Here is a 27,018-nt window from a genome sequence, read left to right as displayed (position 1 = left end):
CCTGCTTGCTTTCTTGGAAGACAGGTTAGTGTTGAGGATTGAGTCCTGTACCCAGAAGAATGAGTGTCCTGTCCCCCATACAGTTTAGTAGGAAGTCCTGTTTTAATCCTGACCAGTTTTTGTAGGGGAAGCAGGCCTGGAGTGGGTGAAAGTACAGTCCAGCCAAGCAGTCCTGAAACGTGATGAATTCTTCGCCTGAACATTCGGAGATCATGACAGGCTTTGTGCTTTCTGAACAGGATCAGCAGTATCTTAAGTCCCTTCTCTGCTAGGGGAGAAACCTGTGGCTATTAGGAGATGCACTTCCGCAGTGCCGCACTTCGAGCTCACACTAGCATAGTACCGTACGGTAGTTGCATAGTGCTGTAGAGGGAAGGTGGGGAGAGAAGTTTCTCTGCAGTGCTGTGTCAAAGGGGGAGAGGCTCTTGGCTTCATCAGACTTGACTGATAGTTCAGCACACTTGACAGACACTGTGTATTTTTTTTTAAGATTTTATTTATTTATTTGACACACAGAGACAGCAAGAGAGGGAACACAAACGGGTAGTGGGAGAGGGAGAAGCAGGCTCCCCGCTGAGCAAAGAGCCCCACGTGGGGCTCGATCCCAGGACCCTGGGATCATGACCTGAGCCGAAGGCAGACGCCTAACAACTGAGCCACCCAGGTGTCCCAGACACTGTATATTTTAAGAAAGGTTGAATAAATGACTAGTAGGATGGCAGTTCATTCGTTCTTTTTTTTAAAAAAGATCTTATTTATTTATTAGAGAGCGTGCGCAGGGATGGGGAGGAGCAGGGGGAGGGAGAGTCCCAAGCAGCTTCCGAGCCGAGTGCAGGGCCCAGTCCCACGACCCCAATATCACAACCTGAGCTGAAGCCAAGAGCTGAACGCTCTACCAAGCCACCCAGACGCCCGAGAATTTTGTTTTCCAGATAAAAGCTCAGTGTGCACAGCGAGCTAACACTGAGGGCGCCACGGAACAGCATCCTCTTACCGCGTCAGAACTTGTGAAGTAGGGAGTTCTTCCGGTGATAGTTACTGGACTTTTCAGGTATCCAGAGGACTGGCCTCTGGAAGGAGTAAGACAGGGTCCCCGCCTTAAGGGACTCCTGAAGTAGGCATACGTGTCCTTTTTCAGGCCCTGAAGGCAAAATTAAGACAAATGGGTGAAATATTAGGGGTGAGCATGTTTTGCTTTAGTATGTAAAGAAGAGAGTTTCACAGAGCCATTCGCCCATGTGGTAGGTTGCCCTAGAAAGTAATTACTTCCAGACTATGAGAAATTCCCAGCAGACGCTAAATGGCCATCTTTCAGGCCTGTCACGGAAGAGCTTCCTGCCTTAGCTACGTAGCGTCTGGACTCTTCAGGTTCCTTTTCTCTGTGAGTTCTGTGACCCGGAGCAGCGTGAACTTCTGCAGAGCCTCCAGCTGCACGCCGACCCACCAGATGTCCTCTTGCCAGGTGTTGGCTCCAGTGGTAGAAATACAAATAACAGGTGGTGTTCTTCGACGTCACACAACTTCCTCGTACCCACAGAGCCACAGATGCAGAGTAGTGTTGGTTTTTAATCACTCGGAGATGGTAATAAATACCCATTAGCACACCCACGTGTAATTGACTCGCTGCCTTTGGCCCCCCTGGATTCAGCGTAGCCACATTCCTGTTTTCCTTTCCCAAGACGACGTATGTGTGCAATATTTAGAAATGCCGGCAGACCTGTAGGGTGATTCTTGTTCTTAGACTCTGAAGAGGCAGCATGAGGCTGTTGGATGAGTGCTATGGTTCCTGCTCACACCCTCCTTGACTAAGTGTGCAGGGCTCCCCTCCCCTGCGCCACGCTCTGGTTGGCACTAGAGATAGAGACGTCAGGAAGGCTTGCTCCTGACCTCTGCGCTCAGAAATGAGAGGACTCGTGGATTTTGGTGGTGTGCTGGAATTATCATCATTACCAAGTGCAGCTGTTAAGGTGTCATGTGAGCCTCCTGTGTGAGTCCCGTCACTTAACCTGGGCTTGTTACCCTCACCTTTGAGAAGGTTGGGCCTGCTATTCCCCCGAGACCTGGTCTCAGCCACGGTTCACATTGGCAGCCACAGATGGCAAAGGGGGAGACTCATAGGGCCAGACAGTTGGCGAATTGATCTTCCAAAAATGTCAGGCTCTCTTTTGCTGCTGACTGTGAGTCAGGGCAGAGGCCAAACACAGCCTAAGAAGGTCTTTGTTCTAAGAGTTGTCCCTGGATTTGTCTCGTTACAGCAATGTTGTGGAGAAGTGTGTCACTCATGCCTCCCGTACGGAGCGTGCTGTGCTTATCGATGAGGTATGCACCATGAATGACGGTCCCCACAGTGCCTTATACACCATGATGAAGGACCAGTATGCCAACTACGTGGTCCAGAAGATGATCGACGTGGCAGAGCCGGCCCAGCGGAAGATCGTCATGCATAAGGTAGGCCAGTAGGGCAGATCCCACTCAGGAAGTGTGCAAGGCCTGAGGCTCTTGACATTTCTGAAATACAAATGAGGGTACACAGCTGGCTTCTTTCTGTGGAGTTTGCCACTGGACTAGGTCTCGTGCTGTGCTGTTTCCTTTTATCTAGAGTGGCCATCGTCTTCGTGTTTCAGTAGCTCGCTGGTGTGAAAGAGTCTTAAACTCCCATCTTGGTGAGGGGTTTCCCTCTGGGGTGCTCAGGGCATGCTTCTACTCCTCGGCTCCTAGGACACCACTTCTCAGTCCAGCAAATCAGCCTGCTTGCCTTACTTCCTTTTCTCACTCTTTGCTCTCATGCATCCCACCACCTTCCACTGAGAGAGTGCCAGGCGCCGGCACGGACATGACGAAGACTGGTCCCTGCCCGCAGAGCACCGTGTGGGGAAGAGCCACGGAAAACGCGCTCGCGTGCTCGAGGCTTCACGGGAGGCCTTGCGGGAGGGGGAGTCCAGGCTGAGGAGGCCTGAGGAGAGAGGGGACAGAAATCTGAACTGTCGGGTGCTGTGCGTGGGGCTGACACCGAACGCCTCTGAAGCTGCCCGTGGCTTCTGGAACAGTGGCAGAGCCAGTGCAGCTGTGTGCGCCGGGCGGTGCCGCGAGCCCCAGCTGTGCTGACCCGAAGCCGCGGCCTTTGGGCTCTGGACTCACTCTGCCCTTCTCAGGAGAGGTGCTGGCCACGGTCTGGCGATGATGAGCCACTTGCCCTCGCTGAGAACGAAGTTCGGTAATGAGACTCTGTTACGGACTCAAGTTCTGAGCCAGACGAGGCCCCGCCGCCTCCAGTTCAGCACGCAGCACGACACGGTGAAACGCCGCCGTGGTGTGGGCAGGGGCCGTGGAAGGCCGGGGAGTCCGGAGTCCTTCCCGCGTGAGGCTCGCGGATCCGTGCGTCAGGACGCTGGGGAAGGCAGAGGCCGTGTCGGAGTCATAGAAGTTCTGAGCCTGTCCGTTCATTCACTCCTTCACTTGACTGATGTGTGCGTGCTCAGAGCAAGCCCTCCTTTCAGCAGGGCTCCGGTGTCTGGGGATAGGGCAGTAGTGGTGCTGGGCAAATACAGGGGAAGGCCGTGCGAGATAGTGTCAGGCTCTGTTCTGTTGTGGGGGTACAGAGAAGGCCCCCCAAGAGAGTGACATTTGAATAAAGCTCTTAACCATTCCAGGCAGAGGGAACGTGGTGCATGAAGGCTTAGGAGCAGGAGACAAGACTGTATTTGAAGAAGTGAAGCGTGTTCAGTAGGGCAGGCCTGTGGTGCCAGGTCACATTTACGTTTCACATGTTTGTCCTGGCTGATGAGGAACTTTGAGGAGGACAGGCAGCCGGAGAGGAGGCAGGGAGGAGGCTGGATGGGCGGCTTTAAAGCCAGGAGGTGATGGTGGCTTTGGGATTGAAGACGAGTGGACAGAACGGGGCTTGGCAGCTGGCTGATGGAGGGAGTTGAAAGAGGAGGAAGAGTCCCACGGAGCCAGAAAACAAAGTTTTCCAGCTTTCACTGCTAGGCAGTGTCCTTTTCAGCAAGGGGCGACAGTGGGGCAGGCTGATTCCTTTCCGCCTCCCACCAAATCAAGGGAAAATGGCGTTGAACAACAGTGCTCATGCGTGTGCGCGAGGGTCGTTCGTTTCTTGTCTGGGAAAGGGGAAGGGTCAAAGTTCAGTGGCTGGACTTGGCAGTCAGCCAGTCCCAGGGACGGAGAGGTGAAAGAATTGAATGTATCATTAATGTTTCTAAATGGAGAGCCGCCAAAGAGCCAGGGGGGTCCTGAACCTCACGTTCTAATGTCAGAAACACCAGGGGCGCCTGGGTGGCACAGCGGTTAAGCGGCTGCCTTCGGCTCAGGGCGTGATCCCGGCGTTTCGGGATCGAGCCCCACATCAGGCTCCTCCACTATGAGCCTGCTTCTTCCTCTCCCACTCCCCCTGCTTGTGTTCTCTCTCTCGCTGGCTGTCTCTATCTCTGTCGAATACAAAAAAAAAAAAAATCTAAAAAAGAAAAAAAAAAAAAAAACACCAGCCATGTCTGTCGTCCTCACTACCGCCAACGTGAAAGTGTGGCATTATCGCACGTTCTTTTCACAGAGCTGTTGAGGCGAGTGCTCTGGGCCACACAGCTCAGAATTGGACCCAGGGCTGTTCGCGGTTCCCCACACGGGCTTGTAGGTGAGAACGGAGTAGCTGCTGTGGGTCCGTGTCCTGTGGTGCAGCAATGGTTTCTAGAGCTACTCGAGACTTTCTTGCTTTGCGGACCTGGCCAGTCAGACAAAAGTAGCGGCCTGCATGGAGCTCTCCACATGGAGAGCGTCCGTGTGCCCTGGTGTGGGTGTGCAGTGTGCGCGAGTGTGCAGCTGTGCGTTGTGGGGGGGGTTGCAGGCTGGTAAGGTCCTTCACCGTTGGTGGAACCTTTGGTGGCTAAGCCGGTGACGGTAAAGGCAGCGTGGTCCGTGTCCCAGCCTCGGCAGGTAGAAAGCACCATGAGCTTCCGCCAGAGGAAGGGTGGCTCCAGCAAGGAAGCGCCTCTCGTGTCTGGGATGCTCGATGGGGACCCACCCAGGGACTGGAGAACAGAAGAAGACGAGCCGAACCTGGGTGCGAGAGGGCGAGGACCAGATGGGCGCAGTGGGTGAAAGTGTGACTGCTGCAGGACCCGGCCCCATGTAGCCAGCATGCCTTCGGGGCTCGTTGGCAGAATGGGGGTGATCACACCTGCCGTACGGGGCTTCAGTGAACAGTACCTGGCCCACACTAGTCCTTTCTATTGTTGTTAGTAGTTTTCTGGGATCCTCTGTGAACTGGAGGACGGGGTCACGTGGTGCGCTCAGGGTTCACGGTGCCAAGAAAGACCCCCACTCCCCCACCGCTGAGGGGAGCCGAGGTGCCTCGAGTGGGGCTAGCAAGGCTGAAAGCACGCCTCGGAGGCTGCCGTGCCGTGCGGTGGTCAGGCAGGTCGCGCGTGTTCTGCGTCCTGAGCTGGAAGTGGTCTGTGGCCAGCCGCCTCCCGAGCTCTCGTGCCCCTGCCCGGCATAGGAGCTCCTCCCTCCTCCCGCGCTCAGCTCGGTCCCTGTGGCTGTCGAGCGGTGGGGCTTTGACCGAAGCGGGGAAGGTGTTGCCTTGCGTGCGCGCTTCGGGCCTGGGAGCGCGGCGGGAGCCGGGGGTTGGCCTGCAGCCGGAGTAACCCACGCTGTGCTTCTCCCCAGATCCGGCCCCACATCGCCACTCTGCGCAAGTACACCTACGGCAAGCACATCCTGGCCAAGCTGGAGAAGTACTACATGAAGAACGGCGTTGACTTGGGGCCCATCTGCGGCCCGCCTAATGGTATCATCTGAGGCAGTCACCCTGTCCCCTCATTCCCACTGACCTCACTGGCCCACTGGCGAGTCCAACCAGCAACCAGAAATGTTCTAGTAGAGAAGCTGAAATGGGTAAATGGTTGCTCCAGGATTACCCGCTCCTCCAAAAAAAGGAATCAAATCCACAAGTGGAAAAGCCTTTGTAAATTTGTTTAATTTTATTACGCATAACATGTACTAATTATTTTTTTTAATTGACTAATTGCCCTGTTGTTTTACTGGTGTATAGGATACTTGTACATAGGTAACCAATGTACATGGGAGGCCACATATTTTGTTCAATGTTGTATCTATATTACACGTGTGGAAACTTTCAGGGTGGTTGGTTTAACAAAAAAAGTTTTAAAAAAAAGAAAAAAAGGTTTTTAACCCATTTTGCCTTGCTGGCAAGTTTTGCAAATAGCTCTTCCCCACCTCCTCATTTTATTAAAAAACAAAAACAAAAACAAAAAAACCTGAGAAATTTGAATTTTGTTAAATGACCCCAAAACTGGCATTTAACACTGTTTATAAAACATATATATATATACATATATATATATATAATGAAAATTGTTTTAGAGTTGCTAAAGCTTCAGTTTATGACATTAAGTTTATGAAACTTCGAAAAATTGCCTTTTTTGGAGACTTATTATGCTGAAGAAGATGTGTAGCCTGTTTTGTGAGGAGGAGATGTGAGCTCCTAGGATGTCTTTTCAAGGCCGGGCGGGTGTATTTGTTGACTGCCTACTGGATTTTTTTCTGTTAACATTGAAAGGCAAAAACCTGATTATTTAGCATGAGAAAAAAAAAATCCAACTCTGCTTTTGGTCTTGCTTCTATAAATACATAGTGTATACTTGGTGTAGACTTTGCATATATACAAATTTGTAGTATTTTCTTGTTTTGACGTCTAATCTGTATCTATAATGTACCCGAGTAGTCGAACATACTTTGGACTGTACAATTGTACATTTGTATACCTGTAATGTAAATGTGGAGAAGTTTGAATCAACATAAACACGGTTTTTGGTAAGAAAAGAGAATTAGCCAGCCCTGTGCACTCAGTGTATATTCACACCTTTTATGGTCGTAGCATATAGTGTTGTATATTGTAAATTGTAATTTCAACCAGAAGTAAATTTTTTTTTCTTTTGAAGGAATAAATGTTCTTTATACAGCCTAGTTAAATGTTTAAAAAGGAAAAAAAATAGCTTGGTTTTATTTGTCACCTAGTCCCACAGTAGCAAGATCCTTTCTAAATGTTATTCAAGATGATTCTGTTCACACTAGTGTTTTTTTTTATCCTAAAAAAGTAATGTTTTGCTTATTTTGTGACAGTCATAAGGACGTGCAAAGTCCAGCCCCGCCCTAGCTTTCCTTACAATCAGAGCCCCTCTCACCTTGTAAAGTGTGAATCGCCCTCCCTTTTGTACAGAAGATGAACTGTATTTTGCATTTTGTCTACTTGTAAGTGAATGTAACATACTGTCAATTTTCCTTGTTTGAATATAGAATTGTAACACTACACGGTGTACATTTCCAGAGCCTTGTGTATATTTCCAATGAACTTTTTTGCAAGCACACTTGTAACCATATGTGTATAATTAACAAACCTGTGTATGCTTATGCCTGGGCAACTATTTTTTGTAACTCTTGTGTAGATTGTCTCTAAACAATGTGTGATCTTTATTTTGAAAAATACAGAACTTTGGAATCTGAGTTTATGCTTCTGTGTTAACTCCTCCTCTCCCCCTTAACATTAGTGCCCCAGGACAGCCCTCTCCTGCTTTGTGCCTTTTTTCCTGCTTGTTCGGTTTCTGTTTGCAGGAGGGTGGGGGTTGGGATTGGAATATGGCTGGGATGGCGGCCTGATAGCTCTGGAGTCCATTTTGACCCAAAGATGTTGGCTTTAGCCTGCATAGTGCTTTCAAAAGCAAGACTCTTGGTCCAGATTTCCAACTTCTGTTGAAAAATCGGAGTATCTGCCCCCCTGGACCCGGGGTCTGCCCATCAGTCCCAGGGAGCATCCTCAGAAAGCCGGCGTCCTGCGGCGGGACCCAGTTCGATGCTCGTCATTTGCTCTTTCTGGCCTTTGTGGCATAGTGAGCCTGGGGTCTCGATTCAGCTCCGCCGATTACAGATGTCTCCGGCTCTGGTATGCGGGGCATCTCATTTCCCGAGGTGGGCGGCCGCGAAGGCATCTGTCTCAGCCTCCTTTCCCGAGGCCCCCTTCCCCGTCCTCAGTTCGGGCTGCTGCTGCCCCCTCCCGCCCAGCCACGTTCGCACACGGAGCCTGGCCCAGGCTGGCCCGGGAGCCCAGTGCGCTCATCTGCTCATCACCCTCAGACGGGGGGTCCCTCTGGTGTTCAGTACAGGAGGCTCTAGCGCACGGACGTGGGCCTGCCACCACCTTTGCCCCACGGAGACTGGTCGGTGTTGGCAGCTACAGGATGGGCTCAGCCAGTGGGGCCCGCTGGGAGGCCAGGTGGGAGCCCGCACACCTCACGTCTGCACGTGGAGCCCCAGGCCGGTCACAGAAGGAACTTTGCCTGATGCCCTCCTGAAGGTAAGGGACTGTCACTTACAGGCTCTGTGGTCCTGGGAATAAAGGGAGGGATAGGAAGCTGAGCGCTAAGCCAGGTTTCAAGTCCAGGACCTCATTGTGCATCAGTAGCTGAAATCGGGTCCTTCCCCAGGCTTCCCTCACTGATAGTCCTCATGGGTCCACCGGAGACCACACGCTAGAGGGAAATTGCCATCTGTCACTGCCTGTGCGACTCAGTGTCACGGCTCTGGAATCGGACCAGGTTCAAATACGGGTCCCTCCACGCACTGTGCCTGGGGGTGTTACTTCCATCTTTAACCACATTCCTCCCTGGACACTGAAGGTGCTAATACGTACATGGGTAGTGGTCTCACTTCGTGCCTTGGAAAGTCAGGGCTGTGGAGTGGCCGGGTTCACCGGATCCTCGCGGAGGCCGTGTGCAAAGCCAGCCGAGCAGGAGGCTTGGGTTTCTCTCTCCCATTTGCCCACCCACCATCGTTGTGACCTTAGGCGAGCAGCATGACCTGTTGGAGCCCCCCCTGTCCCTCTTCGCTGAGATTGGAGGAACCGCTGCAGCTGTGTGAGCCGGAGCTCGCGGCGGACGTGGGTCCAGGGCCCGGTGCGGACCGGGCGTTTGCTCCCATGTTGGTTTTCTTCCTTTCCACCCGGACCGCTGACGTTCGACTCCGTGTTTCCTTCTCTCCCTTTTACTCTTAGCATTTCAGGCAATGTTTTGTCTTGGCGGTGTCTTAGTGGCAGCAAGCAAAGTACTCGGTTGGCCATGTGATACCCCCTCCCCGCCACAGTAGGAGAAGGTAGGTTGTGAGGATGACGTGACATCACGCGGCTCCGCACCGCACCGGCTCATCCGTGTAACGAGTGGCTGCTGTCGATCGTGTCTGACCTTCGGCTTCACTCATCCGGCGTCTGCGCACGGGTTTGGGTGAAGCCAACAACCCTTGTCTGTCATGTATAAAGTCACTCGCGATGAACTGGTCTCATGAGGAATGGGGTTGCCCCACATCTGTGCCCCACATCTGGGTAACAGGTCCGGGATCTGAGGCTGTCTTTTGGGATCTGACCGGTGGGGCTGAGGGTAGTTCCCTCGGTGCATCACAGTGGGGAGTGGGGGGTGGGGGTGGGGAGCAGAGCAGACCCCTCCCCCTGCAGGATTGCGTTTCCATCCTGGGCCCCTGTTCACCTTCGCATCGGCCGCCCACCAGTCCTGCTTCAGGATGTGGTATCCTGACCACCACCTGCCGGATAGGTGTGCTCTTCGTTTTCTCTTCCAGTCCTTGCTCCAGCACCGTTTATATAATGCTCTTTTCCCTGGTTGCAGGGCTTTACAGTGTACAGAGCGCATTCATATTTGTGATTCCTTGATCCTCGTGAAAGCCTTGTGGGGTAAGGGTGGGTAGACGTTATCAGCCCATTATACAGATGAGGAGTCTGAGATCCCAGCCATGCAGCGAATGAGGCAATAACCAGGTTAAGGATTTTATCTGAAGTTTCCTGACCCCCAAGTCCAGGGCTCTATCCGTGCCGTCTTGCTCTTGCCACCTTCCGTTAGCCCCAGGAATAGCTGCCTTCTGTTTTTCCAGGGCTCAGAGTCGGGTTTCAGAAGCGGGAGGCCCGGGAGAGGCCCTGGAAGCATCTTGGGGGAGGAAGCCGGGGACCTCATGTAGTTACCAGCGGCAGCCACACGAGGGTGCTGCTGCCTAAAGAAAGCATTTTAGAGGCCAAAGGACTCTGGGTTCCAAGGTCAGGGCTGGGATGGGTTTCCCCAGGCTTGAGGGGATCAGGAGAGGAGTCCCCCCCCAGAGACCAGAGGTCCAGCATCTGTCCTAAGATCGAGCTTCCCCTCTCCTCCCCACCGTCCCCAGCTTCTGGGTATAGGGCCAGTCCCTCACTCTGGCTCGGGATGGCAGGGTTTGGTCATGCAAATCTGGCTCACGGGCCCCAGCGCTGCCTTGGACTCCCTGGGTTACCTCTGCGAAACCACTGACTTCTTGGAGCCAGCTGTCACCGGAGCAGTAACCCAGCCCTGCCGCTCCCACCGGGATGGCATGAGGTCAGGTGGGTGGGGCCGACGCGGGCAGCCCCATGTCTCTGTTAATACGACCAGAGGCCCGGGTGCCCCTTTATGGGGCCACACCCCTGGCTTCTGCTCCAGACTTTCAAACAGCTAAAACCTCTAAGTTTTTTTTACAATCCCAGCTCCATGGCCTTGTGTGACCTCTGAACCTTCTTCCTCCCTTCGGGCACTTGGCACAGGGCCAGGCACGTAGAAAGCCATAAATAGGAGTTGCTGTTAATGATCATTGCCTCCGATTTTCCCTGCCATGTGGGGGCCCTTGGAATCTTCACTAGAGCGACTATTCCATTTAGCTTCCCAGTGGAGACGCTTTCAAGCACGAAGCCAGAAGCACCGAGTTATTGCCGCTCAGTAGCCCGGGGCCCTGCCTCCTGGGGATCCCCCCGCCCCAGTGCCTTCTCCTCCCAGTTGAACAGGGCCTCCGACATGAGAGGACGTTGTGGAGAGGTGGGCTGTGGCTTCCAGGCCGGGTCACACGGGACATTGCAGCGCCAGCGTGCTCTCTCTCTCAAGCATTGCTTGCTAGCTGTCTAGGACACGACAGCGAGGTCCCTGTGGGGAGGGACCGGGGTCTCCTGCTGCCAGCGGTCACACCTGCCACCTTGCAGGCAGAGCCTCGAGCCCCCATGGAGCCGTCCAAGACTGCAGGCTGGCGAGAGAGGCCAGGGCAGACCCAGCCAGCCCAGTGGCCCCTGAGCTCCCGCTGCCCCGGACCTGGGTGAGACCATCCGTGCTGGTGGCTGTTCTAAGCTGCTGTGTTTCGGGGTCATTTGTTATGCAGCCATACATAACAGCCCCCAAACTGGGGTAGCCCGGGATGGTCCCCGGCAAACCAGGGGGCCTGTTTCTCATTTCTCCCAGGAGGCACACGCTGCCCCCAGTCCGTGCTGGCCTCTGAGAGCCGACTCCTGCCCCTGCTCCTGCCCCTGGCACCCTCCCCAGGTTCCTCCAGGAAACTTCCCGGTGCTTCTCGGAGGCCAGGGTGGAGAGGGTCTTTGGGGTGGGGCTGGACCAGGGATTCTCAGGAGGCCACAGCTGTCGCGTTCCAGAGGTGGCTCAGCCTTGGTCTCCCGTCCCAGCAGAGGGCTCGGGCCTGGAGTGCCCCGCGCAGGGAATGGCTGGGAAACAGCGGCCAGTTGAGCGGTGACGGTGGGTCTGGTCCTGAGCCAGGCGCTGCCCTGCGTGACCCTGTTCACCTCCCTCGGACCCTGGAGCGGGACAGTCCCTCACTCTAACTTCCATGGCAGGAGCGTGGCCTGAGGTCACCAGGCAGGGGGGTGGCTGACCCGGGATTTGACTCCAGAGTCCCCAGGCCTCCCCTCAGAGCCCGGGCTGCTGAGTCCCTCCCTGCTTCTGACCCTGCCAGGCCCTGGTCCCAGGGCCACCTGCAGGGTGCTGGGAATGAAGTTTGCCCCCCGGACCGGATCCACGTATGGGTGAGGAGATGGAGGCCCAGGGCCAGGGAAGGGACCTGCTCAGGGCCACGCAGGTGGTGAAGGAGTGAGCAGGGACCTGTCCCACGTGAAGGCGGTTGGCTGTTTCTGCCCATGGCCGCCCTGGGATGCCAGCTCCGTCAGCTCCCAGTCTGAGCCCCCCTGGCCCAGGGCAGCGGCTCTGGAACTGGAGGCTGAGCTTTGGACGCAAGTCTCCATGAACCTCAAAACACTCAGAGACGCAAGACACACCCACTCTCTCCGTGATGGTGAGGCTGCTCAGATCCCATGGCCTGGGGGGGGGGGTCCCCTTGCCTGCCTCAGGCCTTCTTTTCGTGCCCTGCTCCCCGCTCTGGGTCACTCTCCTGCACCCCCGTCTTTGGCTGTCACCCAGCTGGGCTGCTCTAGCCCCAGGATGAGGTGAGAAAGAAAAAATATTTTTAGAGAGGCTTTTTTTTTTCTTCCAGGAAAAGGATTCCAAATGTGCAATTTATTCCCAGGAACGGGGGTGTGTTAGTGGGATGGCTTCTGGAATGGCAGTGCCCACCTCCCCCTCCTCCCCCTCCCGCTCTCTCCCTCCCTTTCCTCCACATCCCTGCAGCCCCATCCTCTCCCTCCCCTTGCAGGGGAAGACCCACCGCTGGGCCTGTCCCCCACCTCCTGGCAGGAGTGGGCCACCCCATGGAAGGAAGCGCTTGAATGAGCTTGAATGAGCGCCTTGGTTGTGGGGTAGGTCTTACCCCATGAGTTTTTGCAAATAGGGCATCTGGTCAAGGAGGAGGGAGTGGGTGAGAGAAAGCCCCCAGGGCAGGCTGCGACAGACTGCTCTGACCCCCAGCCAGTCACTTCCTCTTCATGGGCCTCAGTTTTCTCACTTACAAAACGGGCAGATGAAGGGGGTGCTGTGGTGAGAGCAACACGAGGCCCCCCACGCCCTGTTCTAAGTTACAGTGAACAAGCCTCTAGAATATTCTTGGCCTCATCCCCACACACCTGGAGCTGGAGCTCAAGGCCATGGAGGCCATCCTCCTGGGCAGGCTCAGCCTCAGTGTGACCTGCCTGCCGTGGATCAGTGGAGATGCTGCCACCACCACTGGGAAGCCTTCCTAGATTCCTTCTGTGACACCCAAACTCTCAGAGTGGTGTTAACCCCTCCTTACGCAGTGCCCTGCTCACTCGTGCAAATTTAGAGGCAAAGTTGTTATCAACTTAAGGAAGCTGAAGCTTCAGGATCCCTTGCCTGCATGGCCCCCCTCCAAAGCCTTGTTCCTAATTTTGTATTTGTGGTCCCCTCAAACTGTGTAAGCTTCAGGCCCACAGAGCTAGGACCCACCCCTGTCTTTATCCCTAGCCAGCTTGAGGTTCCAGAGCCCTTGTCTTCCCTCAGGCAGCACCCCCTGACCCCCGCCACCTCCAGGTGACCTGGCACCTGGGCCAGACCTGGCCGGACAGGAGCTTCTGCTCAGGGTCTCTGGACCTCTAGTTGCTTTGCCTGCAAGACCAGCCTGGTCAGTCAGCTCAAACAGAATTGGCCTCACTCCTCTCCTCTCCCCTACACCTGCCCGAGGGGCCCCCAGGGAGCCCTCTGGACCGGACAGTTTGTGAACCCCCCCCCAGCTCATAGACTTAGAAGAGGCCTGAGTTCAAATCCTGGCACCCACCCTCATCTGGAAAGGACTTGCCTAGCACACACGTGGGGCTCAGGGCCAGCTCATGGCAGGGGCCTGTCCCTCACACAGCCAGATCCCTGGATGGGCAGGGGCTCCTCCCAGATGAAGGCCCTGGTGGACGGAGACCAAGCCACCTCCCTGCTCGCTCTGGCCCCTTCCCCTCCCTGAGGACTCCTGCAGAAGCTGAGGCCCCCCCAAGGGCCTCTTACTTGTGGGGGCAGCCAACTGTGAGTCTCCCAAGCTCTCTGTGTGGGCACTTTCTAGAATCCTGTTTCAGTTCCTGAACTTTGGGGCCATTCACCTCAGGACTGCCATGACTCGGACTTCCTCAGAAGCAAGCCCGGGCTCCGGCCTCCATCCTAAATCCAGCCAAGGCTGGAAGTTGTGGTGAGGAAGGTGGGGGGGCAGCGAGCAGGGGAAGAAGGGCGGCCTGGGGGACACGGGGACTTCTCTGCCTGGAGCGGCAGGACCCCTGGGCCCAAAGGGGACGGCACTGGGAGGAGCTGTCAGCAGGCCTGCTTCTGCCACGTGGGGCCTGTTACCAGCTTCTCAGAGCCCGTCTCCCCAAGTGTGAAATGAGGGCACCGTGAACAGCAAATGGAAGCATCGTCTCACCGGGGGCCAGGCTTTGTCGGAAGGGCTCCCGAGTGTGTGCTCTTTGGTCCTCACGGTGGCCGCCCCGGGAGGCAAGCGTGTTTGTTGTCCCCACATCACAGGACCGTGGGGGCAAGTCGAGGAGACCGTTGGCGGCAGGTGCTCAGAACGGCGCCTGGCGAGCAGGAGGCCCTCTGTGGATCCCGGTTCTTGTCTTACGTGGCAATCCTGGGTGACAAAGAGCCAGTCTGTGGAGCTGAGCCTCTGGGGGGTGGGTAGCATCAGGACTCCATTACTGAGCACCTACTGTATGCCAGGCCTGCAGATGCAAGTGTCAACATGGTGACTCAGGCGCAGAGCTCAGAGCTGTTGGCTGAGGCTCCCACGTCCCCTTTGCTGTCTTGTTCGAGCCCAGGGGCCAGGCAGAGAGCAGAGGACGGTCTGACCGGATGCGGTGGGGAGGCGTGGCAGTCAGGCACACCTGCCAGGGGTTGTCTGGGTCCAGGTTCATCCCAGTATGTCCATGTGTCGGTTGAGTTCACGTGACAGTAGAAATCCCCTTGCTCACTCTTTTTTTTTTTTTTTAAGATTTTATTTATTTATTTGACAGAGATAGAGACAGCCAGCGAGAGAGGGAACACAAGCAGGGGGAGTGGGAGAGGAAGAAGCAGGCTCATAGCGGAGGAGCCTGATGTGGGGCTCGATCCCAGAACGCCGGGATCACGCCCTGAGCCGAAGGCAGGCGCTTAACCGCTGTGCCACCCAGGCGCCCCATCCCTTGCTCACTCTTTCATGCACCCAAAGCTTCCTGAGCTACCTCTGGACTTGGCCTTACAGTGTGATTGAGAGCTGGGGTCAGGATCTCAGCTCTCATGCACCAGCCGTGTGACCTTGGGCAGGTCTCTTAACTCCTCTGTGGGGATAATGTCATGCGTGACGCTCAGAGCAGCGCCTGGCTTACACCCAGCTCTGCTGGAACTCTTGTCCACCGGGGATACCAAGGGGCTCCCACTTCGGGGGGAGCCAGTAAAGCGAGGTTGGGAGCGCAAAGGTGGGGCTCATCCAGCCCTGCCCAAGGAAGTCAGCCAGGCTCCCCAGAGGGGTCTGGTGGGTCAGAGCCTGTGTGGGTCACGACGGTGAGTGAAGGGAGACCCCCAGGTGCTGGGATGGAGCTCGAACGCACGGGTAGGCACGGGAGAGGTGGTTGTATGGTGCCCTGTGTGCCCGAGGGCCGGTGAAGGTGAGCATCTGTGAACCCCGAGAAGCCCACCAGCGGGTGGGTGAGGAGCACGGTGAGACCCTGTGGGGTCCAGACTCGCTTCCGCGGTGGCCAGTGTCTCTGAGGGGCAGCAGGTGGCGCCACTGGCCCGTCTAGCCCAAAGAGCCTCCCTCTCCCCACCTCCGCGGGAGGTCGTGGAAGAGGGGCTGCTGCTTCTAGAAGTCTCAGAACTGGCAGGAACCTCTGAAGATGAGCCATGCTCACGGCCCACCTGTGCATGATGTCCTCATGGCCTTCCTGCTAGCTAGTTTTCAGAGCCTTGCATACGTCCCAAGACAGAGTACCCACTACCTCTCGGAGTAGCCATCCGTGGCCAGCTCCAAGGGTTCGTGAGTCCCTCCTCACACCAAACTGGCTTCTCACACCCTCACCCTAGCCTTGCTGGCCCTAACTCTGCGCTTTGGAAGCTCCTCAGCACCGGTCTGTTCCCTGGCCTGTGGCAGCCCTTCTGGGAGGTGACTATCCCTGTAACCAGGTGCCTTACTTTGTAAGCCTCATCCCAGCCACGTTTACTGAGCCCAGAGCACAACAGCAGGGCAGAGCTCGTGTAACACGACCTGGCGCCTGGCACGGCGCCTGACACACAGAGGCATGCAACTGATATTTGGAGAATGAATGAGTGAGTGCATGAACGCTGCGAGATCGTTATTTCCATCTTAGCGTTGGGAAGCGAAGGCTCGGAAAGGTAAAGACTCCAGTGTCACCCATCTCATTAACTGGCAGAACTGGGATCTGCCCGACCCACAGCCACCACGAAGCTGTGCTGTCTCAGCCGAACCCCCTCCTCCTCTCCTGGACCCCGTCAGCCCCTCTGGACCCATGTCCCCAAGGTTCCCCTGGGCCAGAATTCCAAAAGACTTCGGGAATATGAGTCCCAGAGGCTGGGACTTGAGAATTCCTAGGGATTTTTGCATCTCAGAGTTGGAAAGTTTCCTCCCCAACTCTCCAGGAGCTCTCTGCCAAAGGGCAGCTAGCCTGGTCTCTTCGGGGACTGGGCTCTCTTACTCCGTCTGAGGGAAGGTCTTCTAATTCAGCTCAACCTTATGCCCAGCTGACATTTGTCCTCTGGACCTCCTCACCAGGGCCCTGAAGGACAAGTCCCAGTCCCCTTGACACCCCAAATCATGGCCGGCACCCCAGTGTTTTCCTCTGGGCCCAATCCCAGCCCTCTCCCTATTGGCTCCATTTGTCCTGGTTTCGGTTCCCTTTTTCCTTGGGGGAACTGTCCCAGTTTCAGCTCAACTTGGTTCCTATTTCCTGATAGCAGGCCCAGGACGGGGTGCCAGACAGAGGGGCAGACTTCCAGCCTGCCATCATCAGCAAATGACCTCCCCTCTCTGGGCCTCAGTTTCCCCCGTAGGTAGTGGAGGTACTGACAGCACCTACTTCATGGGGCCGCTGAGAGGGTGAAATGAGACAACTCACTGGAGGCACAAACCACGTGGGGCCACGCCCGCCTGGGGTCAGGGCTCAATACATAGTCACCTTGCCCCCCACCCCCACCCCACCCCACACCTGGGGCCAAGTGAGCTCAGGTGAATGGGAAACACATTCATTGAATTGACAGATTGATTCTGAGCTCCCACTATGTGCCAGGGCCTGTGCTAGTGTGGGGGACACAGAGGTGAACCAGATGACCCAGACCCTGTCCTCCTGGAGCTCTTGGGCTTCGTGGTGGGGACTTGAATGAAAAGTAAAGTGCATAGAATGTCGGATGGGGGGAAAGGCAGTAGAGACAGGCCAGGCAAGACCCCAGCACACCACTTCTCACACCACCTGCGCTGGAGGTGGGGAGGGGTGTCCGTTCTAGGGCGAGTGTCAGAGAGCTGGGGCCGCAGGGCCGGGGGAGGGGAGCGGCACCACTGCAGGCCTGCCCAGCTTTTCCTCTGCAGAGCCTGTGACAGGGGCAGAAACCTACAACCCTCACGTGCGGAGGGGACACGGATCCAGGGTTGGTCGGAGGTGTCCCAAGATACCGAAGCTCCTGGACATGGGTGACCTCTGGCCGACTGTGTCCACTGGCTTGGGGAGAGGGGGTGACGGGTCCTGGAAGAGCCACGGAACGGTCCCCTCACGGGGAAGCTGCTAGTGATCACACGAGTGCCACCCATCTACTCAGACCCTCAAACGAGCCAGGCCCGTCCTCCTGCATTCCCACGCGGGATCCTTTTCTCCCAGCGCTCCCGCCAGCCCTCGGAGGAGCGCAGCGTGCTGCGGGATCCCCATCCTCGTGGTCGAGGCTCAGCGAGGCAGCCCACGAGTCCCGGGTCGCACAGCAGCCACTGCGGCGGGCCGGGCGGAGGCCGGGGCGCGGGGCAGGGGTGGGAGGGAAGGGGCCGGGGCGGGGAGGGGGCGCAGGGCCCGGGCGGGGGGCTGGGGGGCCGGCGGGGGGCGGGGCGGCGGGGGGGCGGGGGGCGCGCTCCGGCCCGCCCCGCTCCCCGCCCCTCCTCCCGCTCCGCCCGCGCTGGGGGCGGCCCGGCGGCGGTGGCGGCGGCGGCGGCGGCGGCGCACGCTTCCTGCGGGCGCGGCTGCTGTGGGCGCGGAGCTGCGAGGCGGAGCCGGGCCGCCGAGCCGGGAGCCCCGAGCTGGGAGCGCGTCGGTCCAGCCTCCGGGCCGCGCCGCCGCCGAGCAGCCGCCCCGCGCCCGCGCCTCGGGAACAAAGGCGCCCGCCGCCGCCGCCGCCGCCATGAAGCCGGGGCCACCGCACCGCGCCGGGGCCGCCCACGGGGCAGGCGCCGGGAACGGGGCCGCGGCCGGGCCCGGGGCCCGCGGGCTGCTCCTGCCGCCGCTGCTGCTGCTGCTGCTGGCCGGGCGCGCCGCGGGGGTGAGTGACGCGCGCCGGTCCCCGCGCCCCCGGCCCTCTCCCCCCGCCCGCCCCCGTGCGCGCGCCCCCCTCGACCTCCGCGCGCCCCCCGCCGGCGCCCCCCACCCCCGGGGCTGACCTCGTGGGGGAGGCCCCCCTTCCTCGCCGCCGGCCGCCTCCGGGGCTCGCTTCCCCTCGCTCTGGGGACCCCTCCCCGGCGGGCGGCCCGGCGGGAACCCGAGCGCGGGTCGCGGCCCCTGCGCCCCTCCCCAGCGGCGCCGCGGGCGGAGCGGGGTGCCCTGCCCCGGTCGAGAGGCGTGGGGCCGGCCTGACGGCGGGCGGGGGGTCGCCGGGCCCGGGCTGGGTGTGTCGTGGGTCTTGAGCGAGCGTGGCTTTGGCTTCGTGGGTGTGCCCAGACCGCGGCCACTTCTAGGGAATTGGGGGGGCTCCCCCTGGGGCGGGGAGGTGTGCGTTTGGTTCGTCCGCGGGTCGCTGAGGGGAGGACGGGGGTGGGGGCGGAGAGGGGGAGTGGGGAGGGTGACTTGTGTGAAGGTGACCCGAGGGGGTGAGTGAGGGTGACCCTGTGTGTCTGATCCCCTCCGTGCCGTGCCGGGTGTTAGGACCTGTGGGCTGTGCAGGGGTGAAGGATGAGGGTTGAGCACCAGTCCAGCACATGGCTGGGTGCCACCATGCCTCACCTGTACGGGGACCCTGTGGGGGTGACCTATTGTGTGTACTAGTGGCCGGGCGGGCAGCCCTTGGCCATGGCTGTGTGTGCCTGTGGGGGGTGGTGTGCGTGCGTGTGGCAGAGACCTCGGTGGTGGGTGTGTGCTTGGACCACGGGAATGTGTGTGTGTGCGCGTGTGTGCGTGCCTGCACGCATGTGCGTGTGGATGCATGGGTGAGCCGTGCACGGGGCACGTACCGTTGAGGGGGGCCGAGTGCGTGCAGGTTGAGGTGAGTATAGACGTGCGCCGTGACCCCTTGAATGTCCCTTTGAACGATCACACAGCTGTGGGGTCCTCAGTCCCCGCTCCATTAGGGGGAGCAGGAGGAGGTATAGAGAAGAAGGGCCACCTCCCCACTTTGAGGGACCCAGGTCCCGAGTGAGTTTCCCCATGGATGCATGTCCGGAGCCCGGACTGGGGATGAGGTGGGGCTTTCTAGGCCCAGTCTCCTTGGCTGGTTCTAGGAGCTGTGCCTGTCCCTCATTCCCCAGGCTGAGAAGGACCTAGGTCTCTCAGGTGCCCACCCTGTCCCTGTGTGTCTCTGTGGGCCTTGGTTGGCCCGTCTGTAAAATGGGAGGACGACAGACAGGCATGGACTTAGAGCTTGCTTCTTGGACAGACACGCTGCTCATCAGCCTTCCCCAGCTGGGGGCTGAACGAAGGGTAGAGGGAGCGTTGAATGCCAAGTCAAGTACCTGCCTGGTGGGCTGGGGGCCTCATCCCCAGTCCTGCCCCAAGGGGGTTGAGAAGAGGTCTCTGGCTGGGACTGGGACCCAGCCCATCCTAGCACCTGGGTCACTTTCTCAGCCACACTTCTGAAAGACCATTTTCGAAATCAAAAGCTTGGAAGTAACACAGCCTTGGGTTCAAATCCTGCTGTCCCCACTGACTCATGCTGTGACCTTGGGCATGTTGTCTCAGCTCTCTGGGCCTCTGTTTTCCCTTCTGTAAAATGGGACTGGTAACACCTTTCTCAGAAATGAGGTAAGATCTGTGCTCATCCAATGTAAACATTTCATGTATAGATGAACGAAAAGGGGCATAGGACAAAATGCTTTGCATTTGGAGGCCCGGCAGGAATCTCGAGCTGTGTGGCCCTGGGCAAGTCCCTCCCTTTGCTGTGCTACAGATCCTCACTAACAGAACAAGGCTGGTATAATTCATACCCCGCGGGGTGCTGGAAGGAAGGAAGTGAGCGCCCGCAAGGTGGAAGATGATTCTGGAGGGCCTCACTGAGACAGGGGGTCCCTAAACCTCAGGGCGCCCTAGAGTGGGTGAGGTTCAGACCCAAAGCTGAGTGGCAGATAAAGCAACACCCCCTCGCAGGGTCTGGGGCTGGAGGCCAAGATGGTGGGCTTGACCGGGAGGGGCTCCAGATGAGACGGGAGAGGGGGAGCCCCTATCCTCGCCTCACAGCTTCCCAGGGCCTTGGCTTTCCAGGAGGAGCCCCACCTCCTCTGGCCCAGGAGCCAAAAGGGTGAAGGGTGGTGCCCAGCAGCCAGGGGCGCCACACCAGCGGGAAAGGGTGATGCCTGTAGCAGGAGGGACCGAGGTTAGACCAGAAGAGCCCCACCTAGGATGGCCTCAGGATTGGCCTCCGCGGTGGGGTCCTCTAAGGACATCCCTCGATGGGCGGTGGCTGGCTCTGGGCAGGGGAGGGACAAGATGACCCCTAGGTCTGCCCACCAGCTTGGAAGGGTGTGTGTGTGTGTGTGTGTGTGTGTGTGTGTCTCCTGGCATCTGCTCTGGGAAGTCGCCTCTCCTGAGAGACCAGGTGACGAGGACTCTGAGGGACATCTGCTTTCAGGGCCACCTCCGTCACCACCCAGAAAGGCTTGGAGTGTGGGGATTCTGGAAGTTTTAGCCTGCAGACATATTCACTAGAAGCTCAGGGCCGGAAGGGATTTTAGGGGTCATCTAGTCTTATTTGAATATTCCAGTGCGGGAATTCACTACTTTGTGGCTGTGTGACCTTGGGAAAGTTAGTTAACCTCTCTGTGCCTGGTTTCCATCTCTGTGAGACTGAGAGAATGATGGCAACGAAAGAGGTTGACGTGGAAAGCTCCTAGCACCGTGGCTGGCGCAGAGTCAACCCTCAGCAAATGTTGATTTCTTGTCCTTCTCTGAGGTTGCGATTGCGAGGCCTGGAGTGTGGTAGGGGTGGGGGGAAAGGTAGGGCTGGGACCATGGGGAGGGGAAATCAATCAAGGAATTCTGTGGAAGCCCCACCCCCAGGCCTGGCGGTTCCTGTCCCTTTCCCACCCTGACTATTTCCCCTGTCCTAGAGTTCCCTGCTCGTCCTCCAGCTACCCTGGTTGACTGTGAATGCCAAGTTGTCAGGGCAAGATTGTCCTCACTGTAAAAATGAAAAGTTGGGGACCCTGGGGCTGTTGGAGGCCAGGCCCTGACACAGGGACACCACAGGGGCCTGCTGTCTGTTAGCCCCCAAGGTGGCAGGGGCTCCAGGGATAGACACCTGCTGTGTGACTTTGAGGGATTTCTCTGTTTCAACTCCCTCATCTGTGAAATGGGGACTGTAACAGTGCCAACCTCACAGGGATGTTGTGATGAGAAAGTGAGCTCCTTGGGTAGAATGAGCACAGCCTGGCATGTAGTGAGCTCTCAGGGGGTAGGGCCTTTCCAGGAGGGGGCCTCGAGAGGTCAGAGAGGGCTTCCTGGAGGAGGAGGTTTTGAGCTCTGCAACCAAAGTGGTCACCATGTGGCACAGAGCACGCTGTAGCCTGCCCTGACCCTAGGCTGGCATACTTGTCAACTGGGGACAAATACTTGACTTACAGGACTGCTACTGGGGGTTATGGTGTCCTCATGGCAGAGTTGGGATTGGGACCCAGAGCCTTCTACTCCCTGGGGAGCAGCACAGCTGCGAATTCAGTATGTTTCTTCTTCCCTCGTGTTGGGGTTAGTGTGGGGTTGAGCTCTGCTGAAGAAAAAAGCGGTGTAGGGGCATCTGGATGGCTCGGTCAGTTATGTGTCTGCCTTTGGCTCGAGTCATGATCTCAGGGTCCTGGGCTCGAACCCCATGTCGGGCTCCCCGCTCAGTGGGGGTCTGCTTCTCCATCTGCTTCTGCCTCCCACTTGTGCTCTTTTTTTCTCTCTCAATTACATAAACAAATAAAATCTTAAAAAAAAAAAAAAGAAAAAGAAAAAAGCAGTTTGGCCTTTTGAAAACAGATGGCTCCTCCCACCTCATGGATGGGGACATGGGGTCCCTGGGGGCCCCAGGGCAGCACTGGGGTAGGGCAGTTCTGGGCTTGGGCTCTGGAAAATGCTGGGGTACCAGTGGGGTGGGTGAGGGGGGGTCTCTCCTGAAGGGGATAAAGAGGTGGAGGCAGAGCTCCTCAGAGGCCAGGCCCTGCCACAGGCGTCCCCCCAAACCCTCCCATTGGAGCTGGGGTCCCCCCTCCCCCCAGGCCCGGCTGTTTCTTTGGGGAGAGAGATGGGTCATTCTAGAAGGGACTGCAGTAGGATTGCTGAGGGCCGAAGCAGGCTGAGGCAGCTGGGATAGGAGGGGTAAAGTCTCCATCTGTCTTTCTTTGCCCCCCCCCCCCCCCACCGCCTGTGGGCATATCTGGGGAGGGCTTAATGTCAGACACGGCAAACTAATGCTCCCTGAAAGCCCCGCCCACTAAGCACTTGTTATGTATTGGCTCATTTAATCCTCATGATAATCTTCGGAGGTGGGAATGATTAGAACTTCCATTTTACAGAAACGGAGGCACAGAGAGGTTCAATGACTTGCCCATGGTCACACAGCTGGAAAGTAGTAGAGCTGGATGGAGTCAGGGCCTGCCAGGCTGAGAGAACTGGGCTGCATCCTGGTTTTACCGCCTCTTGCTCTATGACCTTGGGCAAGTTGCTTCTCCCTGGGGTCTCCTTACCAGCCCCCCCACGAAGCCCATGATACCCGCTCTTTCACAAGGACTTGCTCTTTGCCGGGCTCTGGGCTGGGTGTGTCCCCCATCTTTTCTCATCTACTCTCACCCGGGCCTTGGAGGTGGGCGACGCCAGCCACAGGTTGCAGCTGGGGGCAGGGCTTGCCCTGGGGCCCTTGGGCCTCTCCTGCCTCACAAGGCTTTGTCATCGGTAAAATGGGCGACTTTGAGGGTCGTGGCCTTGGGTTGAGGGAGAGCGTCCAGGACAGTTTAGGATGGGGGGCGGGGCTCTGGTCTGGTCCTGGCACAGGAGGGGGTCTAAAAACCTGCCGGTCCCCCTGGCACGGTCCCCTGGCATGCATGGGAGGCCCGCAGGGTGGGGGCTCACTCTCTGCATAGACGAGGGGCCTGCTGACCCTCGGAGAGTTGTCAGTGCAGAGCCCCAATCTGTATCCCTGTGGCCCCATCCCTGAGTCGTGGCCCTCTTGCCCCCAAGGTTCCCTGTGGCCTGAGGGACTTGGTGGAGCTCACGCAGCCCGAATGCTTCCCTGACAGACTCTGAACCCCGGTGTGGCTGTTTTGTTCTTTGCTGAACCCCAAGGCCAACTTCTCGCCTGGCCCAGAATTGAATGGTTTGAGTGAATGAGGGAGGGAGGGGGGGAGGGAGGGAGAACCTGAACTGTGAGCTTTGGAGCCCAGGCTGGGGCTTTGTGTTCCCTCCTTTGGAGGTGGGCTGAGGGGCAGTGAGACTGGCAGAAGTCTGCTGGGCCCCAGCGTGTGGGCCGCGGGGGGTGGGCCTGCGGCCTGACTGCCAAGGCGCCCGCCACCACATCTGGGAGGGACAGAGGCGCTGTGGCTCTGGGCTCCAGCCCGGCTGCTTGGAAGCCTGTGATTTTGTGTCTGAGGGGGGAGGGCAGGGTGCCAGGAGCTGTCCTGAGGGCCCAGCCCCTTGCTCCTAGCCCCGCAGCCCTGTGGGGGGGGGGGTCGGGCTGATCTTGGACCACCTGGCTTGTCTTGCTGTCCCCACTAACGTTCCGCCACATCCTGGGAACCTCAGGCCAGCGTCTGGTAAATATTTGTTGACTGGCCTCCTTGCGGGGAAGGGGGGCCCTGCCTTGGCTCCCAGACTCCCGAAATTCCAGGAGGCTGGGTAGCCTTGACTTCCGGCCCCCCCCTCCCTCCAGAGCAGGCCCTGGCCAGAGGGGTGGCGGCTTCCCTCCCCCCACCGACTGGGCCTAGTCTCAACGCCAAACAGGAAGCTGTGATTACAGGGGGGGAGTCTGGGCAGCGATGGCTGAGGGCCCAGCTGCAGCAGGGGGTGGGGGTGGCCCCTGACAAATGATCTGGCCTCTTCTCTACCTGGCTGCCGATGGTGGAAGGCGGGGGAGGCCTGTGCTGGCCTTTTATACCAGGGGGAGAGGGTTTTACCTCCTCTGTGAGCCGGCTGGCCAAGGGCTGCCTTCTTTCCACCCCGGAGCCCCTCCCTGGGCCTGGGTGCCATCTGTTTTGGGGTCTCCACACTTGAGGGTGTATCTTGAGGGAGTCGCAGGAGCAGGGGCCCCGGGGCCAGCGGGACCAGAGTCGAAATCCTGGTTCTGCCAATTTCTAGCTGTGTGACCTTGGCAAGTTCACTTAGCCTCTCTGAGCCTCATTCTCTTGTTCAAAAGGGGCTAAGAGTACGTCTGTCACAAGAGTTGCTCGCGCGTGGACAACGTGACATACTGAAGTGCCTGATGAGGAGTGGGCACTCCTGTAAATACTGATTTCTTCCATTTCCCCGCTTTGGTTTTGCTCTTTTCCTGCCCCACTCTCAGCCTCACTGAGGAATCGCTTTTGGGGCTTGGAGAGTGGGAACCAAGTTGGAACGATCACGGCCGACCCAAGTAGAACCTGGAGGTGGGGGCTGGCCCAAAAGGGAGGAGCTGCCGTTGCACAGGTGGGAGTCCTGCAGCCTTGCCCAAGGGTTGGGGCTTGTTATTCGGCCTCAGGCCGGCTCGCTGAGCCTTCGGCCACTCTCAGAGGCTGTGGCATTCCAGTCACTGAGAAGGCTCAGAGAGGTGAAGCCGCTTGCCGAGGCTCACACAGCCGGGACCTGGCGGAACCACGTGTTGAGTTGCCCTTCGCCTGCTCTGGAGTCCTGCCTGTCCCACTGCTGGCCTTGTCATCACACCCCCTTCCACGGCAGGGTTTTCTGAGACGACGAGGAGGGGAGTCTGAGGGGTGGGGTGGGTGATCTCACTAGTTAGGGTCTTCGTCTTGTTTCGGGGATGAGCAGTGGGCTTGCTTGACCCTGGGATCCGCGGCAGCCCAAGCTCCCCTAGAGCTCACTCTACCCTCGGCACCGCCAGCCAGCACCCCCCATCCTGCACCCCCCAGCCCTGCTCACCAGCCCAGATTTTAATAAGGATAATTTCGGATCAATCACCAGTGGGATCCGGGAAATCTAATTGCGGTGAACTGATTGCCAATGGGATTGCGGGCACCAGGGGCCTGCGGGTGGCTCTCGGTGCCCGTCCTTGGGCTGGGGTTTGGGGAGGAGCCGTGTGGGGGCTTCGGGGGCTGATCAGACAGGGTTGTTCTACTGGGAGCAGGGGAAGGATACTCTTGCTTGTCAGGGTGCTTGGCAGAACCCACATACTGCCATTCCCATCAGGGCCCATGGCTGGGGGTAGGCGCCCATGTTCCCAGCTGCCCTTCACCGGCCTACCACGTGGGGACTGCCCCCACCTTGGAGCCAGGCTGCCGTGGAGGTGGAGGTCGGGGCATCTGCAGCTCAATTCTGGCTCCTGCCCTCAAGATGTGCCCTGTGTTGGGGGGAAGCCTGGGTGGCTCAGTGGGTTGAGCACCTGCCTTTGGCTCAGGTCATGATCTCCGGGTCCTGGGATGGAGCCCCACGTCGGGATCTCTGCTCAGTGGGGAGCCTCCTTCTCCCTCTGCCTCTGTGCTTTCTCTCTCTCTCCCTCTCTCTCTCTCTCTCTTATGTAAAGAAATCAAATCTTTAAAAAAGCAAAAGATGCTCCCTGCGTCGGGAGGACAGGCACAGATGGTGACAACAATAGGACCGTGATAATGGCCAGTACTTATAGGGTGCGCGCTACCCGCGCTCACCATGCTTTATCTCAGTTCTTACCATGACCCTGTGTGTGGGGGGGTGTCCTTACCCCATTTTACAGATGGGACCCAGAGGCCCAAGAAGGTCAGCAGGGCGCCCAAGCCGAGGCAGCTCGCAGGCGGCCGAGTGCGGGCTTCCGAGATGCGGCGGTGTCGGGCGCGTGGGGCCGGCCAAGCAGGGGTGTGGCTGTGCGTGCTCATGCGTGGGGGCGTCTTTTGCTTGCTGAATTTGTTCGTTCTGCAGCCATTTTCGAGCACCTGCTGCGTGCTGGGCCGAGTGCTAGGGGCTGTGGGTGTGCAGGTGTACCTCGCGTGTGTGCCCTGAGTCTTGACGGCGAGCCTCGTTCGGTGAGACGTGTGTCGCTGGTGGCTGTGTCGCGATCGCGCAGGCGCGTGAGGCTGCAGGGGCAGACCCTGAAGAGGAGCGGGGAGGGGGCCCGCCTCCCCGACCCAGGCGGGTTCGAATCCCAGCTCCCAGCGGGGAGCGGACTGGGAGGGCCTTGGTCTTCGCTGTGCGGTGGGCCAGCGAGGCTGGGGTGACGGGTCGTGTTGGGGGAGGTGCGCTAGGGAAAAGGAAGCCGCTGCTGGATAGTTTAGTTGATTTTAGTGATGCTTTCTCTAAGGTCGCTATGTTTCAGAGGGGGGTCTGCTACCGGCTTGTCAAGTGACCACGGGCAGCTTTTTCCCCCTTTGAGCCTCTACTTTCCACCTCTGTGAAGTGGGGAGATTGGACTGGGCGACCCAGGGACCATTCCAGTCTTCACATTTGAGGAACTGTCAGAGAGACATGTGTTCAGGGCTTGGCCCGGGGTGGCCCCTTTGGGAAGGGAGAGCTGGGCTGGGGGGCAGGGGGGTGGGGAGGAGAGGAAGTTTGTTTCCTTCACGTGGCCTGTCTGTGGTTCCTCTTGGGCCAGGGTGGGACAAGCCTCTTTCCTCACCCATCACCCTGAACACCACTTCTCCTAGCCTCTGGGACGTGATCTGTCAAATGCAGGCGGCCCGGGGGCTGGGCTGTGAGTCTGGTCTGCTGGAGAGGGGAGGAGCACTGGG

At 58.1% G+C, this 27,018-nt stretch overlaps 2 protein-coding genes and 1 non-coding gene across 33 annotated transcripts in view; all 3 read left to right on the top strand.

Annotated features, from left to right (window-relative positions):
* PUM1 (pumilio RNA binding family member 1) overlaps window positions 1-7,536 on the top strand; it is a 128,788-nt gene extending 121,252 nt beyond the window's left edge. For all 31 annotated transcript variants that reach the window (XM_048222027.2, XM_044390466.3, XM_044390468.3 and 28 more), the window contains 2 exons: window positions 2,256-2,448; window positions 5,680-7,536. In XM_048222027.2, coding sequence (XP_048077984.1) covers window positions 2,256-2,448; window positions 5,680-5,811 — 325 coding nt within the window. In that variant the 3' untranslated portion in view covers window positions 5,812-7,536. The remainder of the gene's footprint in view (window positions 1-2,255; window positions 2,449-5,679) is intronic.
* LOC113268637 (small nucleolar RNA SNORD103/SNORD85) lies at window positions 3,171-3,253 on the top strand. The gene has a single exon (XR_003321174.1). It is a non-coding gene; the product is annotated as a small nucleolar RNA SNORD103/SNORD85 (small nucleolar RNA).
* A 10,432-nt stretch (window positions 7,537-17,968) lies between the features above and the next one.
* SDC3 (syndecan 3) overlaps window positions 17,969-27,018 on the top strand; it is a 36,944-nt gene continuing 27,894 nt past the window's right edge. The window contains exon 1 of the mRNA XM_057305337.1: window positions 17,969-18,257. Coding sequence (XP_057161320.1) covers window positions 18,120-18,257 — 138 coding nt within the window. The 5' untranslated portion in view covers window positions 17,969-18,119. The remainder of the gene's footprint in view (window positions 18,258-27,018) is intronic.

This window comes from Ursus arctos, unplaced genomic scaffold, assembly GCF_023065955.2.
Source record: "Ursus arctos isolate Adak ecotype North America unplaced genomic scaffold, UrsArc2.0 scaffold_32, whole genome shotgun sequence".
Taxonomy (NCBI): Eukaryota; Metazoa; Chordata; class Mammalia; order Carnivora; family Ursidae; genus Ursus; species Ursus arctos.
Note: the sequence above shows the minus strand (reverse complement) of the source record. Positions and strands in the feature narration are given on the sequence as shown.